The 17,622-nt window shown below is 40.6% G+C and overlaps 2 protein-coding genes across 3 annotated transcripts; both read left to right on the forward strand.

Moving 5' to 3' along the window:
* The first annotated feature begins 3,874 nt into the window (after positions 1-3,874).
* On the forward strand, positions 3,875-7,929 carry LOC131130029 (forkhead box protein F2). 2 transcript variants are annotated; one of them, XM_058074075.2, is made up of 2 exons: positions 3,875-5,295; positions 7,021-7,929. In XM_058074075.2, the coding sequence occupies exons 1-2, from the start codon at positions 4,323-4,325 to the stop codon at positions 7,188-7,190; spliced, it is 1,143 nt and encodes a 380-aa protein (XP_057930058.2). In that variant the 5' UTR covers positions 3,875-4,322; the 3' UTR covers positions 7,191-7,929. The 2 variants fall into 2 exon arrangements, 1 of the variants encoding a protein (XP_057930058.2); XR_013627216.1 differs by lacking the exon at positions 3,875-5,295 and adding an exon at positions 5,611-5,898 and having other exon boundaries at positions 7,021-7,167.
* A 6,663-nt stretch (positions 7,930-14,592) lies between these two features.
* On the forward strand, positions 14,593-16,375 carry LOC131129919 (forkhead box C1-A-like). The gene has a single exon (XM_058073864.2). It carries the CDS (start codon positions 14,834-14,836, stop codon positions 16,163-16,165), a length of 1,332 nt encoding a protein of 443 aa, XP_057929847.2. The 5' UTR covers positions 14,593-14,833; the 3' UTR covers positions 16,166-16,375.
* Positions 16,376-17,622: the final 1,247 nt, after the last annotated feature.

Consider the following 17,622-nt stretch of genomic DNA (forward strand, 5'->3'; position numbering starts at 1 on the left):
ATGGCTGCTGGAATTAAAAAAACAATTTGAAATGGGTCATTAATTACAAAGTTTATGATTTGTTAAATGCATTTGCATTCCTTGGCTGATGGAAAGTAATTTGGATTTGTGTGTGTTTTTTATGTAGGACATATACAGTATGACAGGTGACCTCCTCAAGTTCTAAGGGCAATGCTGCAACCTGCAGGTGAAATGCTAGAATAACACACCTGTGCAAAGGTTCAGTCACGTGACGACATTCCATCAAGGTTGGTGTGCTTCACGTCCTTCCTTCTTGTAAAATGACCACACAGTTTGAACCTCGTCCACTCGCACTGAGGTTGACACTGTTATGAAAGCACGCTTTAAAAGCAGACATCAAGTTAGATGGTCAGGTACAAACAACTTATCATGCTGGCCTGGACCAAGCCTGACCTCCAATAATCCCGCAGGGGCGGTCCCGAAGCTTCAGGCACAGGAAGAGCAGGCGGGGTGAAAAGACTATTCCCAGACAATTATTGTTATATTGTTTAAGAAGTTAATATAACACAAAAATATCACTAACCCCACTGTGACACTTTAATTCATTTTGAATTAATTCAAAGTGTGTGGTACTAAGCACAAAAACGATAATTTTTCAAATAAATAATAAATAATAAATAAATAAATTATCGTTTTCTAATGGTAATTACTGTTAAATGTACGTGATGAGATATATATATGGATTAATGATGCCGAAGGTTCCACTGCGTATATCCTATACATTTTTTTTCCTTTTTGCAGGTTCGTCACACAAATGTTTCCGATCATCAAAAACAATTTTAATATTAGTCAGCGACACACAACTTAACACAAAATGTCTTTTTGAAATGAAACCTTTTGAAAGGCATGTCTCAATTTTGCCAGAATACATCTCGATGATCTACAAAACATGTGACGTAAAAGCAATGCTGCATTTCACAGAACATCATATACCAACAGTAAAATATGGTGGTGGTAGTGTGATGCTACAGGATATGGAGGAGGTTCTGTGATAAATGAAACCATGAATTCCATTGTCTACCAATAAATCATCACATACATTTAAAAGTAATTACCATTAGAAAAAGAAAATGTGTTCAAATTGGCTGTGGTTTATTCCCACAGAAATAAACCTACTATAAGTTCAATTGCATTTAAAAGATACCTTTACGTTTCATATGCAAATGTTCTGCTAAAGGGTTACCTTGGTCAAATTGATTTATAAATACGTATATCCTCCAGCTAGTGCAAACATTTCAGCAAACGTGTAAACAAAAAAAAGAGCTTCCAACTCCGCAGCAGCCACTTGTGGGCCTCCAAACTCAAACAGCATCTCAAGACTATTTTTCTATGAAAACCTTCTATAACCTTTCACTTGATATTTCCAACCAGCCTCTCATTAAAATGTCGTCCAAAGTGCATGTGTAAAAGTAGCAGGGAATCTTCAAAGCCCCCCAGAACAAAGATTCCCTGTGCAGGCCAACGCATCCTGATCTCGGCGGGGGTCACAAGTTGTGATGTCGCAGGAAATTTGTGAGGCCACCAAGGTCCTCCTCGCTGCACTGTGTGTGGTGGAAAATAATTTTATCCTCACATCCTTTGTTTGTACAAAGTGCAAAGGTTATTGTTCAGAAAATCCTCCGGGGTTTATTAAACATTTTAGGCTGTGCTCGGAGGCATGTGTGCACACATTTCAACTGTTTAAAATTATTTTTCGTAATCGATGCATGCACTTTGTACACAAATGCAAATACAGAGCTTTTCTTATTGGCAGTCGCTTTTGCACCATCGGATGTTGATATTATTTCATGGGACAGTTGTACAAATGTGTGTGATGTCTATTTTGGAGGCGGGTAGGGGGGTAGCTTTCGACGCCCGCTGGCCTAATTTCGCTTTTCTCTCTCTAATGAACGCATGGCCCATGGGACCGCCGCTGGCCCGGGGGCGGTAAACTGACACTGGCGCGCTGTGTGTGGTATCCAGGACCGTGTTTGATGGAAAAAGTCTGTTTCCACTCATGTCAAAGTCATTTACTAAGAACAACCCCCACCTACTGCTTCTTACAATGCAAATACTCCCACCACCACCTCTGCATCTCTCTCGTGGTGGACGATACTGCCAATTTGGTATCGATCCGATACCAAGTAAATGCAGAGACCGTATTGCAGATATCGATACTGATAGCTGAATGATTTTGATGATATGAAAATGATTTTGTGATTTTGCCTAGATAGATACAGAGTGTCTTGAAGGAATTTTACCAAAAAAAATCTTTGCAAAATTGTTGTAATTCAGCCACATTGGAGGGTTTTGAACCTGCTGGTGTTTTGTGGATTATTGTCCTTCTGCAGAACTGTTTCAGCTTGAGGTCACAACCAAATTGCCAGACATTCTCCTTCAGGATTTATTGGTAGACAATGGAATTCATGGTTTCATTTATCACAGAACCTCCTCCATATCCTGTAGCATCACACTACCACCACCATATTTTACTGTTGGTATATGATGTTCTGTGAAATGCAGCATTGCTTTTACGCCACATGTCTTGTAGATCATCGAGATGTATTCTGGCAAAATTGAGACGTGCCTTTCAAAAGGTTTCATTTCAAAACGACATTTTGTGTTACGTAAGTTGTGTGTCGCTGACTAATATTAAACATTTTTTGATGATCGGAAACATTTGTGTGACGAACCTGCAAAAAGGAAAAAAAAAATTTATAGGATATACACAGTGGAACCTTCAGCATCATTAATCCATCCCACAAGGCCCAACTCTAACCAAAACATACGCCAACCGAATCAATTTTTCCCATAAGAAATAAAGCTAATCCAATGAATGCCTTCCGGAAAGCCAACAAAGTTATTACAAAAATATTTACAGTGCTAATTTCACATGCAGAAAACAATACAAAATACATGTACAGTATATGATGAATAAAAAGGATGAATTAACATATTGTTTTTTTGCTGTTATTTATTGACTTGAATGGTGTTTTTCACTTCAAGTCTCTGCTTTTCGTTTGATTATGGTTGAAAAATAACAAAAAATGTAGCCAAAGGTGGCGTCCGTGTTGCTTTCCCTGCTACGTCGTGTCTTCAACGTTGTTGTAAGTAACTCCATGTTCCTTTCTCATTTTTATGCATTTAGAATGGTTTTAATGCAAGTAAAAATAGAATTGTTAAACCCTGAAAACGTGTTGTGTGAGCAGTTTGGACACGTGTGGCTAACTGGGTTAGTTAGCAAAAACCTAAAGTCTGCCACTGATGACGTCATAGATGGGCGTCTGAGCTGACATCTGCTTCCTGTTTGCATGGATGGGAAATTAGCAAACAGCTAACAATATTGTCATATTTTGTACTCAGAGGTACAGTTTTCGCATATATATTCTATTAACTGAACACACGAAATAATATGAAAATACCACCAAAGAAACGGATGTGTGAAGATAAAATAGAATCAAAATATCAATCTCATCACGCTGATTACTACGATTGGTATCGACGCCATCGATATTTGTATCGATCGTCCACCAACCGCGGTTTGTTTTCATTATCCTCCAGACCATTAAGAGAGGAAATTAGGCGCTAACTTTAGCGATTATAAGAAAGGCTGTTGTAATTTCTTGCATTTTCAAAGATGTCAGCATGTGGGTCATGGCAGTGTTTAGTAAGGAAATCTTATCTGGTCCCAACTACAATATAGTACTGGCTTTATTATGCAACTTTAATAGTTGCAATAATTGTGTGTAGTTGAAGATAGAGAAAAGCTGCAGATTGCAGGGAGTAAATGGCGCAGATATGGCCAAGCAAATGGGCGGGGTGCTTCTCTTGGCCAGCGATTTCAGTCAGATTTGAAGAAGAGTGGTGAGGGTGGGGGTCTCATGGAGGGAAGAAGGATTTATGAAATGATAAACGGCCACGCTTTGTTTGACTGGACTAGCGCGCACTAAGACGAGAAAGCTTTTTCGCGTTTCCTCCACTTGAGTGATTGTTGAAGCGCTCGATCGCCACCCGGCTCGCCATGCTGCTCCACTTAAGCTCCACTGTGACACCCAGTGGAACCTCTCTGTCGAGTTGAAACCCCTGGACAATAATATAGTCGATACGGTGGAGGATAATCAGCCCCCTCCGCCTCTCTGGCTTCCTTTTCCTCTTCTCTGACCGTGTGTGTACCCGTCTTGCGTCAGAGAAGCGAGTTGTGCGTAACTGGACTGGAGACAGAGTTTCTCCATTTTGATTAGAGCTGCGAGGAGAGCATCTCTGATCGGGAGATTGGCCCTGGAACATCAGCAATTATATAACTTTCAAAGCATTAAGTGGACATGACGACCGAGACCCCTCAACAGCAGCTGGATCCTCTTCCTGTGAGATCCAGCCCGGTGTCCGGCGCTCTGCATCCCGCAATGCTGAACACACAAGCCGCTACAGAAAGCTCGTCCACCGCCGCCAAAGGAAAGAAGACAAACTCCGGATTACGTCGACCGGAAAAGCCCCCTTATTCGTACATTGCTCTCATCGTGATGGCGATACAAAGCTCCCCCACGAAACGACTGACACTCAGCGAAATATATCAGTTCCTCCAGGCCCGGTTCCCTTTCTTCAGGGGCTCATATCAGGGATGGAAAAACTCAGTCCGGCATAATCTTTCACTCAATGAGTGTTTCATCAAGTTGCCCAAAGGACTGGGTAGACCAGGGAAAGGCCACTACTGGACAATTGATCCCGGCAGCGAGTTCATGTTCGAAGAGGGCTCATTTCGGCGCAGACCGAGAGGCTTCAGAAGAAAATGCCAAGCCCTTAAACCCATGTACCGAATGATGAACGGCATTGGATTTAGCACCTCCATTCTGCCGCAAAGTTTTGACTTCCAAACTCCATCCGCAACGCTCGCCTGCCACAGCAACAGCTACAATTTGGATATGATGAGCAATTCAATGACGGGAGGCTACGATGGGCTAAGCGGGGGCCATCATGTACCCCACATGTCACCGAGCCCCGGATCCACTTACATGGCGACTTGCCCGGTCCCGTCGAACGGAGAGTACGGACCCGATAGAAGCAGCAGTCCTATACCGTCGTCCCCTGCCACTGCTAGCGCCTTGGACGGCCACTCCCCGTACGCAAGTACATCCGCACACTGGACCACCTCTGGCGGGTCTCCTTACATCAAACAGCAGCCTTTAACCTCCGGCAGTCCCGCATCATCTTCTCTCTACCCCGGCATGTCACCTTACTCCCTGGAGCAGACTTACATTCACCAAAACGGCAGAGAGAGCCACACAAACGACATGGAAGGTACCAAAATTATCCATTCTTAGCAATAAACGAAAAAAAAAACTAATTTTAAAGCAGGCCTAATTTGCAGTGGGGCATTAAATAATAAATTGTAAATTTCTGCTTCAAACTGGGGGTAAAAATAACAATTCAACGAATAATTATAAGCTGACAAATATTAACGATTTAATTGCATCGACTTTAGTTTGTAATTGTGTGCGATATCTTTCTTTAAAAAAAGTAATTAAACTAGAAATATTCGATTTCTAAGTCATCGGTTTTAGCCCAAATCCGTCAGAATGAAAAATGTTCTTTCTATCCTCTGCATGTAAAGCCTTCAGGGTTATTTAAAGCAATTTGGAGATACCTAATTGACCTCCCAAGTCACGCTCATTTACTTGAACACAACACAGCCGGGCTTTACTAAAGTCTTGAGGATTTCAGCGAGACAAGGAGCCCACACTGGAGTCTGAAAGGGTCTCAGAGGTTAACTAAACAAAGACTGTGCAGTTCGGACCACACCGGCTGAGGATTTTAACCTCCATGTATCCACAAGAGACGGGAGGCCTTGTTCGACTTTAAGGCAGCGTCTTTATTGAGCCCGTGGGAAGGATAAATACATTGGTGGGTATGTGCTATATACCTGCATGGCTCATAGTGCTGTCAGTCACAAACACCTTAGTGTCTCCGGAAAGGGACAGGGAAGGTTGGGAAAGGAGTTGTGGCCCAGTCGTGGATGAAGTCTGATGTCTTGGTGTGGAAAAATAAAAAGCCACATATATGGAGTCCTTATGACCTTGATGAAGCCACAAGCGGCCATAGTTGTTCTTTCTTTCTTACAAATGAAATGGAAGCTCTCTAACTGACATAAACAACCACCAGGTCACATGATCTTTAAATACTAGATTTACAAGGGAGGTATAAAATAAAGTCACGGCCTAAAAAGGGTGACGCCTGATAAAATAATGACTTTTAAAAATATTGATAAAACCATAAAAGCTCAAGAAGTTTTTGCATTTTTGGACCTATAGTTTACAAAAGGAAGTTGTGGGCAATTTTGCTAATTTTATAACATACTAAATATGGTATTTTCTATAAAACAACAATCATAAAAATTATGAAGAAAGTAAAAAATTTAATCTGTGTGCAGGGAATTAAGCATATATGTAAAGTATATAGTGTGTGTGTATGCTTATCATGAGTCTCCAAAGTGTGGCCCAGGGGCCATTTGCGACACACGGCTCAATCTAAAAATATAATTACCAAGAAAGTGAGGAGAAAAAGTTGAACTAACTGACATGGAGGCTGTTTTTTCACTAAACCTGTAGTCTTGGAGTATCCTGAAAAAAATGTATATTATTATTGTTATTATTATTATAGTATTATTATTATTATTGTTATTATTATTGGATTATTTTTAGCCTTTTTACCAAATGAAACATAGAAAAATGGCACCACATTGTTAGATTTTAGTATATGCTTCTTTCGTGGAAAATGTTTCTTTATATTTCTTTTTACCAATATAATGTTAGCAAAAATAGCTTGTAATAACCAAAATCACATAAGTTCTTATGTCGTCAAAGACAGTGTTTTTAGGCATTCTATGTTGTTGTGTTCATTGTAACATACTTGTAGTCATACCAGCCATTAAAAGGATCAAGAAATTGAACCCCTATACTATGCTACACTGTTAGATGAGTATACTGAAACCTAATACGATTGAATCTCTCCCGTTTCCTTCCACAGTGGGGATTCCACGTTATCAGAGCCACTGTGACAGGAAAGAATTTGTGTTCAACTTGAACGGCATCTCGTCCTTCCACCCCACGGCTGGCAGCTCCTATTATCACCACCACCACCACCATCATCATCATCCTCAGAGTGTGTGTCAGGACATCAAGCCGTGTGTCATGTGAGCGCTGTCTTCTGTCATTAGTCTGGATGCAAAAGACAGACTCTGCAGTCAAACTGCACGTCAGCCTTGAAACAAAGGACTATTTTCAGATGGGTTGTATTGGAGAATGAATACCGCGATGACTACTTTCACATGTTGCCTCTTAGTGGACCTGACCAAATGTGCATTAAAAGGAAAACCAATGAAGAAACCACCGTGGCCTTAAATACACACCTTGTCTACAACAGTGACAAGCATTTTCTTCTTGAAAAGAAGCTCAGAAAACATACATTTTTAACCTATAAGAAGTCAAAAGTTCCCATTTCTGCCTAAAAGGGAAATGATGGGCTCACCTGTGACTGTAATAAAGACAATGAATGCCATAGACCAAGTGGAGCCCATAGAACATATTTCTGATGGTGCTTTTTTTTGTCTAAAATACTAATTAATGTCAAAGATCTGTAATGTACATTCCCGTACTGTGTTCATGGTAAATTGTACAAATATAAGGACATATATCAACCAAAAATAACTCCTATATTGCAAATGAGTTTGCTACTTTACTGTTTACCTGACACACTTCCATTTTGGGGGTTAAAGGCCCATTTTAGGACATTGTGTTATGGGTTCTTATTGGTTATTGAGTGTTTCTTCTTTTAACAAATTATGGTTATGTATATATGTTTTGTGATTACACGCGGCGCTTTATTATGAACCGCAACAAACATTGCACTTATTCTACAGCGATGCCTTTTGTAACATATCTGAATAAAGATGTTGCTGCATTCTTGTCTACTAGTTTGCATTCATGGTGTGCATATCCCATTCATCACAATAAATAATATAATTATGTATTAATAATACTACTAATAATATATAACAAAACAATGTGTTATGATGGAAGTGTTGTGTGGATATACTGCATTTGTAAGTGTAGGCCCATAATTGCATCCACATAAAATGTGATTGTTACCTGTCATCATTTGGACAACGGAAAACAGGACTATAGCACATAGTGTGTCACAAATAAGAGGAAGAAAATACAAGCGGACTAAAACTGTTTAAAATATGCAAAAGATGACTACATCCGAGAATAATAAACTGCAGATATTTAAGGTGATCTCTTACTCCTTAGCTATACTACATATTCCCAGTGGGTCGCTGGTCTGACATTGCAATGTTTATACAGACACTGACTCTTTTTGCAGCGTTCAATTCAATCACTATATTGCACTGCAGCAACAACCACACTTCATCTTTATCCACCAATCACACACACACACACACACACCCTGGTGCATTCACAAACACAGGAATTCTAAACAACATATACAACATCAGCATACGGCTTCACGTCTACCTTGAAAAGACTACTGCTTATACATGAACTAAACAACAATAACAAATCACAGTCAAGGAGCTGAGCTGGATCATCTGACCAACAGAACGCCAACTTGGGTGGCTGTCTTTACTAGAAAACTATAGGAACAAGACCACCATCTCTTATGTTTAATCAACATATAAGTTTTTTATCATCACAGTAATCAGACAGCTCCCATGAATGCTCTCTTTAAAAAAATGTTAGATTTCTAACAGCTCAATACATTTAGTTGTAAGCATCCCCATGCTACCTTTATGCTATGATGAAGTGCAAGAAAAAACATGAGGTCTACCAGATAACCGATAAAAAGGAACAGCAATCACGTAAAACAATATTTCATGAAAAACGTATACACGAATATGCTAACAAAATAAAGGGGCATCTTAAATCCAAATAAACATGAATTGGTCTCCTTAGCTACAGTATACTAGAAGGTGCATATTCATATAGTGGAGTATAGCGTCATCTTGTGGTTGCTGCAGTGCAATGGAGTTGCAGGACAAGCCAAAACATCCATCTATCCTTTTACTATGGTGCTTATCCTGACTAGGGTCTCGGGGATATGCTGGAGCCTATCCCAGCTGACTTCGGGTGGAAGGCGGGGTACACCCTGGACTGGTCGCCAGAAATTGCAGGGCACAAGCCAGTTATGAAATTATGGCTTGTGCAGGAAGAGGCAGCTTTTGACTAGAATAATGTTATATATCTACTTCAGGACAAAGCTTTGTGGTATTATTAGTATCAATATTTCAACTTTTTTTCTTTACATACTGCCTTTTTGCTCTATTTTTCCACATTTGGTTGGGTTTAATTTGATTTCTACATTGTGCCGTAGGCCAATTGACTAAATTTAGCATTTTCAAGCATAAACATTTATAAACGGCATTCATAAAACACATTCAAAGATGCTGCAAATGATGTGTAGTAAGGGTGTTGAAACAAAAAGATGAGACAATGAAAAAATGCATGACAATATATTGCAATCTGCTAATTTAATTTCTGCTGTTACACTCTTCTACACTCTGCGTGGATGCTAGCGGCCCCGCCTCCACCCACCAAGTAAAAGAGACTGTATGACTGGCAAAAGGGGTCACTCCATTCGTGCCGTTGTTTTATGGAACAAACACGGCAAGATTCTGAATGTGGTAGAAAAAGATTATGCTTCACTATATGCTTCACAGATCAGTATGGCCTTGAGAGCAACAAGTCTTGGTCCAGCACTTGACAAAAGATGAATGCTTTGCACATGGATGACTGGCAGCTATTTATTTGGAAACCAATTCCAAATTCCTTTAGGGAAGCACAATTTTCTTGGAATTCGGTCAGTGTTATTATTAGGCCCTTAATATAAACAATATTGATGACGAAGTTAGAGAAGAGCTGCTAAAACGCACTTTCATATGGGAAAAACATCGACCCATCCATCCATCCTCTCTCACTTACCAGTGTTTGGTCACAATCCACATTTCCCTCTCAACTACTTAGTCCATGTGATCCTGAAAAAGATAAGAAGTGAAGAAAAAGCGGTGAGCTGTGAATTTGCATGTTATGATGCACATGATATTTAGAAAGGTTATAAGGCAAAATGATAAAACTTACAATGATATTCAATATATATGTACTACTTTCATCTTGATGCTCGACCCCCCCCACCCCCCAAAAAAGACTATGTTCTATGGCATTGTGCATGAAGCTAACTGCAACTTTGTGACATCAGCCGCAATGTAGTGCATCAACTGTGACGTGTCGCAAATATGACTTGTCGTCATATTAATGTACGCTTTTGGATGTCCATTGTGATGGTGTGTATTTTTCAAGATAAAAATTTTCTTTTAAAAATTATGAAAAATATTTCGAGGGACCCTGTATATTCTTCTAGCTTGGCAAAATGCTTCCTGTTTGCTGCTTCCTGTATTTTTTTTTACCAAGTTTAGAACTAACATTGTGATTAAATTGTATTGAATGTTTTTATTAAATCAATGGATAGTGTCGCTGCACACTTTCCGAGAGCTATAGCCTTGCTAATTTCCTCAGTTATTTCCATAAGTGTCGAGGAAATCTTAGTTGTCCGCGAGCAATTAATAACTAGCTACAAATTAGCTAGCTCCTTCACGTGTTTACCTATTACACTGCCGTTTAGCTGAACTTATGATGCACTGTTACGCTCAAGACACTAGAGGGCAGTAAAGTACCATACGGAAGGGCTACTCCACCAAGTATTTGTATTGTTTCATCAATGTCAATACGAAACGAATATCGCTTTTATATGTGTATATTCATTCATAATTTGTTATATGCAAATAATGAAACAAGAATTGGTTGGTTGTGAAGCTAGTCCTTATGGTTGGCCTACAATTTTGTGTTCCATGTCAAGCAGCTGCTCGTCATCCACAACCTATACAAATGACATTGTATGTACGTAATGTTACCAGCAGGGGGCACTACTCCTCCACGGCTTGTAAGTGGTTGGGCCTCCCAGGTGTCGCAGCTCTGTGCACTGGCTGACGTGTCATGGAACAATAAAACATAACACATGCAAATGACACAACAATCAAGCTAGTGAGAATGTGACTCTTAAACATCTTTATCGGTCAGTGTCTCCTGAGGTTATTTGAGGAACAAATTACAATAAATTTAAAATATTAAAAGGTGCCGTCTAGCTTAGTTAGCTGGCATAGGGTCCGCTAACTTTTGAATTTGCTGAAAGCAATATATTCCACCCTCCTGCCCGTACATTGCCAGCCACACTCCAGGTATCACGCACACGAGTGCTGTTAGCTAATGATAGCAACTTGGCAAAGTTTAGCTAACATTAGCTATCATAGAATGTATAAACACCTGTCATATTAACATAAAAGAAAATCAAATAGAAACATACAATAAATACTTAAATAGGACCTGCCTCACAAAGATGGAACAGTGGGGAACCTTCCCATGACGACTCATCAAAGAGGTCACAAAAGACCCCACAACAACATCCAAAGAACTGCAGGCCTCACTTCTCTCAGTTAAGGTCAATGTTCATGACTCCACCATGAGAACGACCTGCATGGCAGAGGTCCAGGATGAAAACCACTGCTGAACAAAAAGAACATTAAGACTAGTCTAAATTTTGCCACAAAGAATCTTGATGATCCCCAAGACCTTTGGGAAAATAACATTTGGAAGGTGTGTGTCTCATTATATCTGACATAATGGTAACATCACACTTCATCACACAGTAAAATATGGTGGTGGTAGTGTGATGGTCTGGGGCTGTTTTGCTGGAAGACTTGCTATGATAAACTGAACCATGAATTCTGCTGTCTACCCAAAAAAAGGAAGAAAAAAGGAGAATATCTGTGACCTCAAGCACCAGTTAGGTGGTGAAGGACAATGATCCAAAACACACCAGCAAGTCCACCTGTGAATGGTTGAAGAAAACAACTTTGGATTGGCCAAAGAGATGCTGTGGCAAGACCTTGAAAAGGCGGTTCCTGCTGGAAAAGCCTTCTATTGTGGCTGAATTGTGCAAAGATGAGATTGCTGTAAGAGACTCACTGCAAGTTATCGCAAACACTTGATTGCAGTTGTTGCTAAGGGTGGGAAAACTTTCTCACTTTTTCACACAGGGCTATATACGTAGGTTTGGGTTTTTTTCCTCCCTTGATGATTTTCTGTTTAGTTGTGTTGTCACTGACTAATATTTCAATTTGTTTGATAATCTGAAACATCAAAAGAAGTTGCACAGAGCCCCCGAATGCAGGCATGTGTCAACAATGCGATCTTGTACAGTATACAGGGTTAGTATTTATATATGCAATTTATCGCATTTATAAGCAGTATGAAGAAATGAAAAGTGCATAGTTTCATGGTATGAGAAAATTCTTTCCTTGTGTTACATTTTCAAGTTCTATCTATGTTTTAACTTTTAAGTGTAAATTTTGCTTGTTGCTGCTCACTGTAAACTAGAGCGTGTTCAGACTTGGCATCACTCGACGAGAGAGACAGGTTCAGTAGCCACCCTTCTCTGCATTTTTTGGTTGTTACTTTTTCCTTTTATGATGGCTAATCATATATATACATACACAATATTTCTATACACTGTATATATTTAACATTTTCTGAATGTCTGCAGCATTTTGCTCTGATTTTACATGATGTCTATAGCTACATGTTTCCCACACAAGTCTTTGAGCCTGTGACGACAACAACCGAATGTAACGTCACGTAAAATCCAGCAATTATCATTAAAAAATGCCTCGCCAGCCATGAACGTCACCGCACGTCACTGCTTCTCGGGGACTGTTTTTGTGCGTATGAAAAAAACGCCATTCAGTCCACTTGGACCACTTTTTAAAGTTTAACTTCTAATTGTGACAAATATAGACATGTATTTGTTTGTATATATATATATATATATATATATATATATATATATATATATGTATATACACAGAAATATAAAAAACAACATAAGTAATACAAAATACAAAGGGAATATTACTTACTGGTTAAAATATTTCTCTACTGTACATAGTTTAAATATTGATGAATAGACTGGATTCAAATTGTAGTCAGGCACCTGCAAACTCCTGGCAATGGCTCTTTTAAAGCATGCAATCTTGACTGACGAGTAGGGCCTGTCAATCATTATGGGGGATAAAGCACACAACAGGTGGAACACATTTCAGATTCGGGCATTGGCCATCTCTGTGTGGAGTTTGCATGTTCTCCCCGTGCATGCATGGGTTTTCTCCAGGTATTCCGGTTTCCTCCCACATTCCAAAAACATGCTAGGTTAATTGGAGAGTCCAAATTGTCCATTGGTATGAATGTGAGTGTGAATGGTTGTTTGTCTATATATGTGGCCGGTTAGGGTGTACCCCGCCTCTCGCCCAAGACAGCTGGGATAGGCTCCAGCACCAGCTGTGACTCTCATGAGGATAAGCAGTAAAAAATTAATGAATGAATGAGTTTGCCTGAAACAACAGGAAAGTTTCATTCCATCCTGAAGAGCGATGCTCTACTTTCTCACACGTGCGACATGTAATAGTATGACTTTATTCTCATAAAGTTCCACTTTATTCTCTTATATTAATGACTATTTTCTTGTAAATTTACAACTTTATTTTTGTAAATGTATGAGTTGATTCTGATAGTTATGACTATTTTCTCTTAAATTTACAATTAATGATGACATCTAGGGCAGCACGGCGGGCAAGTGGTTAGCGCGCAGACCTCACAGCTAGGAGGACCATGGTTCGACTCCACCCTCCACCTGTGGAGTTTGCATGTTCTCCCCGTGCATGCGTGGGTTTTCTCCGGGTACTCCGGTTTCCTCCCACATTCCAAAAACATGCTAGGTTGATTGGCGACTCCAAATTGTCCATAGGTATGAATGTGAGTGTGAATGGTTGTTTGTCTATATGTGCCCTGTGATTGGCTGGCGACCAGTCCAGGGTGTATCCCGCCTCTCGCCCGAAGACAGCTGGGATAGGCTCCAGCACCCCCGCGTCCCTCGTGAAGAAAAGCGGTAGAAAATGAATGAATGAATGATGACATCTAATGTGGGGAATTTATTTCCACCAAGCTACCCTTGGCAGTAATGTGATTTATGACTTTATTCTCGTAAATTTACAACTTCATTGTCCTAAATTTATGACTTTATTCTCATAAGTTTTTGACTATTTTATCATAAATGCAGGACTTTACTCATGTAAATTTACCACTTTTCTTTTGTCAGTTGTCAGTTTATTCTCAGAAATGTATGACTATTTTGTCCTAAATTTATGACTTTGACTTATTCAGATGCTCCAGCACAGATGATTGCTCACTTTGATGTATATATGTATATACTAATACATAATATATGGCATAATATATGTAAATCATTGGTCATGTAGTATATCGTGTTTTATTGACATTTTAACAACTTCCTATAATGGTGGATGGGGAGGTAATGTGTGGGATGGTAAAAGGGCAACTTTTTTTTCCACCCAGATGTTTGACTCCGTCCTCCAATTGGATAATGACGTGCACATTCGGGGAGGAGCAGCCCGAGCAGTCAAAAGGGAGTAAAAGTGTTTCGAGTGCCTATGTGCATATATATTTATATATCCACACCTTTTGTAGCTGTGCGGACACTCGGCACTTTTCAGCCTCCTCGCTTCCCAAATGTTGCTCAGTCTCCGGTGCACTGTGGCAGACTGGAACAAGACGGGGAAGAAGAAGAAAAGAACAACCTGAGCGCTCGCTGACAATCGGAGAGGGACTTTTGGACGTTTTTTTACGCACTGCGCAGCATGCAGGCGCGCTACTCCGTGTCCAGCCCGAACTCATTGGGGGTTGTGCCGTACATCGGCAGCGAACAGAGTTACTACCGCGCAGCCGGTGGTTACGCCGGGATGCCTGCGCCGATGAGCATGTATTCCCACGCAGCCCACGACCAGTACCAGGCAGGTATGGCCCGTGCGTATAACCTTCAGCACCAACCTAAAGACATGGTGAAACCACCGTACAGTTACATCGCTCTCATCACCATGGCGATCCAAAATTCACCGGAGAAGAAGATTACACTGAATGGGATTTATCAGTTCATCATGGAGAGGTTCCCTTTCTACCGGGATAATAAACAGGGCTGGCAGAACAGCATCCGACACAATCTGTCTCTTAATGAGTGTTTCGTCAAAGTACCCCGAGATGACAAGAAGCCCGGAAAGGGCAGTTACTGGACCTTGGATCCGGACTCTTACAACATGTTCGAGAACGGCAGCTTTCTAAGGCGCAGGAGGAGGTTCAAGAAGAAAGACGTGCAGAAGGACAAGGAGGAGCGGAGCAAAGAGCTCCAAGGAGGCCGCACCCCGGCCCAGGAACAAGAGCCTGTGAAGCCTGTGCTCATCCAGGATATAAAGACGGAGAACGGGATCTCCTCGCCGCCTCAATCCACCTCACCGGCTCTGAACGCCGTTCCTAAAATCGAAAGCCCCGACTGCAGCAGCGTATCGAGTGGCAGCCCGCACAGCGTGACCTCCAGTCGGCCACTAAGCATGGAGGGGTCCGGCCAGCACCACCACAGCCAGGCCTCTGCGCAGTGCTTCAGCGTGGACAACATCATGACGTCCCTGCGGGGGTCTCCTCAGGGGGAGCTCTCCCCGTCTCTCATCACCTCCTCTAGGACAGGTACGACCACCTCCCTGGCGCTCAACTACTCCCCGAACCAGACTTGCTCCTACACGTCCACCACCTGCAACCAGAACTCCACGAACTCCACCTATCACTGCAACATGCAGGCCATGAGCTTCTACACCGGGGACAGAACCTCCAGCACCGTGGACGAGGCGTTGCCAGACTATTGCATCACCACCACGACCACCGCGAGCCCAGCGGGCCAAGAGGGCCACCATCCCCACCAGGGCAGGCTCGCCTCCTGGTACGGAGACCTGAGCCACTTGAGCGCGGCATACCCGTCCCAGCAGCAGAACATTCACTCTGTGAGGGAGATGTTCGAGTCCCAGAGGATCGGACTGAACAGCTCCCCGGTCAGTGGGAGTAATAGCTGTCAGATGGCCTTCCCGTCCACTCAGTCCATCTACCGCACCTCAGGAGCTTTTGTTTATGACTGCAGCAAGTTCTGAGAGCCACGGCATCTTTTTAAAATAATAACTTTAATATATTCCTCCTTGCATTATTTAGTTTTGAATATTTTCTTAATGGACATTATGCTGTTTTGGTCCAGAAGTGTGTAACACCAAAACACGTAAGTTCATCCTCTTTTTAAAAGACGGCTTGCTGACAAGATACTTTAAATTATCCTAATTTACTAATTTATTTTTACAGGAGTGATTTTTTTAAAAAAAATCCATATTCCATATACTACCTTAAAAAGCCCCCAATGTTGTGGCCTGTGCTGTTTATTTTATTCATCGTATCTCATGAATCAAAACATGTTTGTAATAATAAAGTGCCATGCTTTTAATTGGAGTGATTTATAAGTCCATAGATAAATACTACAGGATGGAAGCAGTGTTATTATAAATTAAATTCTAAGTAAAAGTCTACCACAATGGGGCCTTTCATGACTATACACAAGGAGTGGTTTATACTTGCATGAAAAAGAAAAATGCTGTATTTCAGACTCGCAATTAAATGTGTGTATTAAGAAATGACATACCAAAAAACATTTGAGACCATTAGCTGCGGTTCTCCCTTGCCATATGATAAAATGTAATTCGATTTCAATTTAGGCAATACGCGTCTAGAGTAAATGTAAATAAACACACGTGTGGCAGTGCGCTGTGGAGCCACTAAAAGGCCTTGTCAGCAAAACAAATCAGTCATTGCGAACCCGTTCAGGCTTCCACTGACCACAGCAGGAATGAGATGCAAAGTAACGGAGCGTGGACACATTGAATGCATCATATGGACTATACAACACTGAATTATTAATTGCAGAAATAAAAAAACGCCCCTTATATATTTAGATAACACTGACGCCAGCCTCGTTCACAAATATAATAGTAAAAAATAAATAATATTAAGTAAATTCATCATATTAATCAACATACAGTAAGGTACACTTTTATTGGACAAATTTGATCCAAATCTAATATCATGTAAACTTATCGATCATCTAAGCATTTAATAAGCATGGCCTTTTTTGTCTGAACTGAACTCCTGAAATAAAATAACGTTTGGTCGTTACGTATAAGTGTATGTTAAATTATTATATTCTAAAAAAGAATGTTTTGTGCAACGAATAAATAACAATAGCGATAGTAACACATGCCCATGCACGTGCAAAGCTTAGAAAAAAAAATAAAGTAACACATGGTTATTTTATGAGTTGTCAAATACTTTTTAAAGAGTAAAAAAAAACAGCACTTATGTTTAAGTGGTTGATTTATACGACGTAGGAGGCGTTTATTGTTGTGTTGAAATATAGCCTGGCTATAATACATACGTATATCATATATATTTGCCACATCTAAAGAGGATGACTGCAGCTGTTTTCACCGTATAAACATATCGGAATATTATTTTCACATGTATTGATATCAGTGTCATACAACACCTCATTTGATAGGAAACGTAA

This window comes from Doryrhamphus excisus, linkage group LG4, assembly GCF_037039965.1.
Source record: "Doryrhamphus excisus strain RoL-2023G ecotype Guam linkage group LG4, RoL_Dexc_Guam_v1.1, whole genome shotgun sequence".
Taxonomy (NCBI): domain Eukaryota; kingdom Metazoa; phylum Chordata; class Actinopteri; order Syngnathiformes; family Syngnathidae; genus Doryrhamphus; species Doryrhamphus excisus.

Excerpts from the sequence above, each read along its gene's own strand:
- LOC131130029 (XM_058074075.2), top strand. The coding sequence starts at position 4,323 with ATGACGACCGAGACCCCTCAACAGCAGCTGGATCCTCTTCCTGTGAGA. Across the intron at positions 5,296-7,020 it reads CCACACAAACGACATGGAAG|TGGGGATTCCACGTTATCAG; the intron begins GTACCAAAATTA and ends TTCCTTCCACAG.
- LOC131129919 (XM_058073864.2), top strand. The coding sequence starts at position 14,834 with ATGCAGGCGCGCTACTCCGTGTCCAGCCCGAACTCATTGGGGGTTGTG.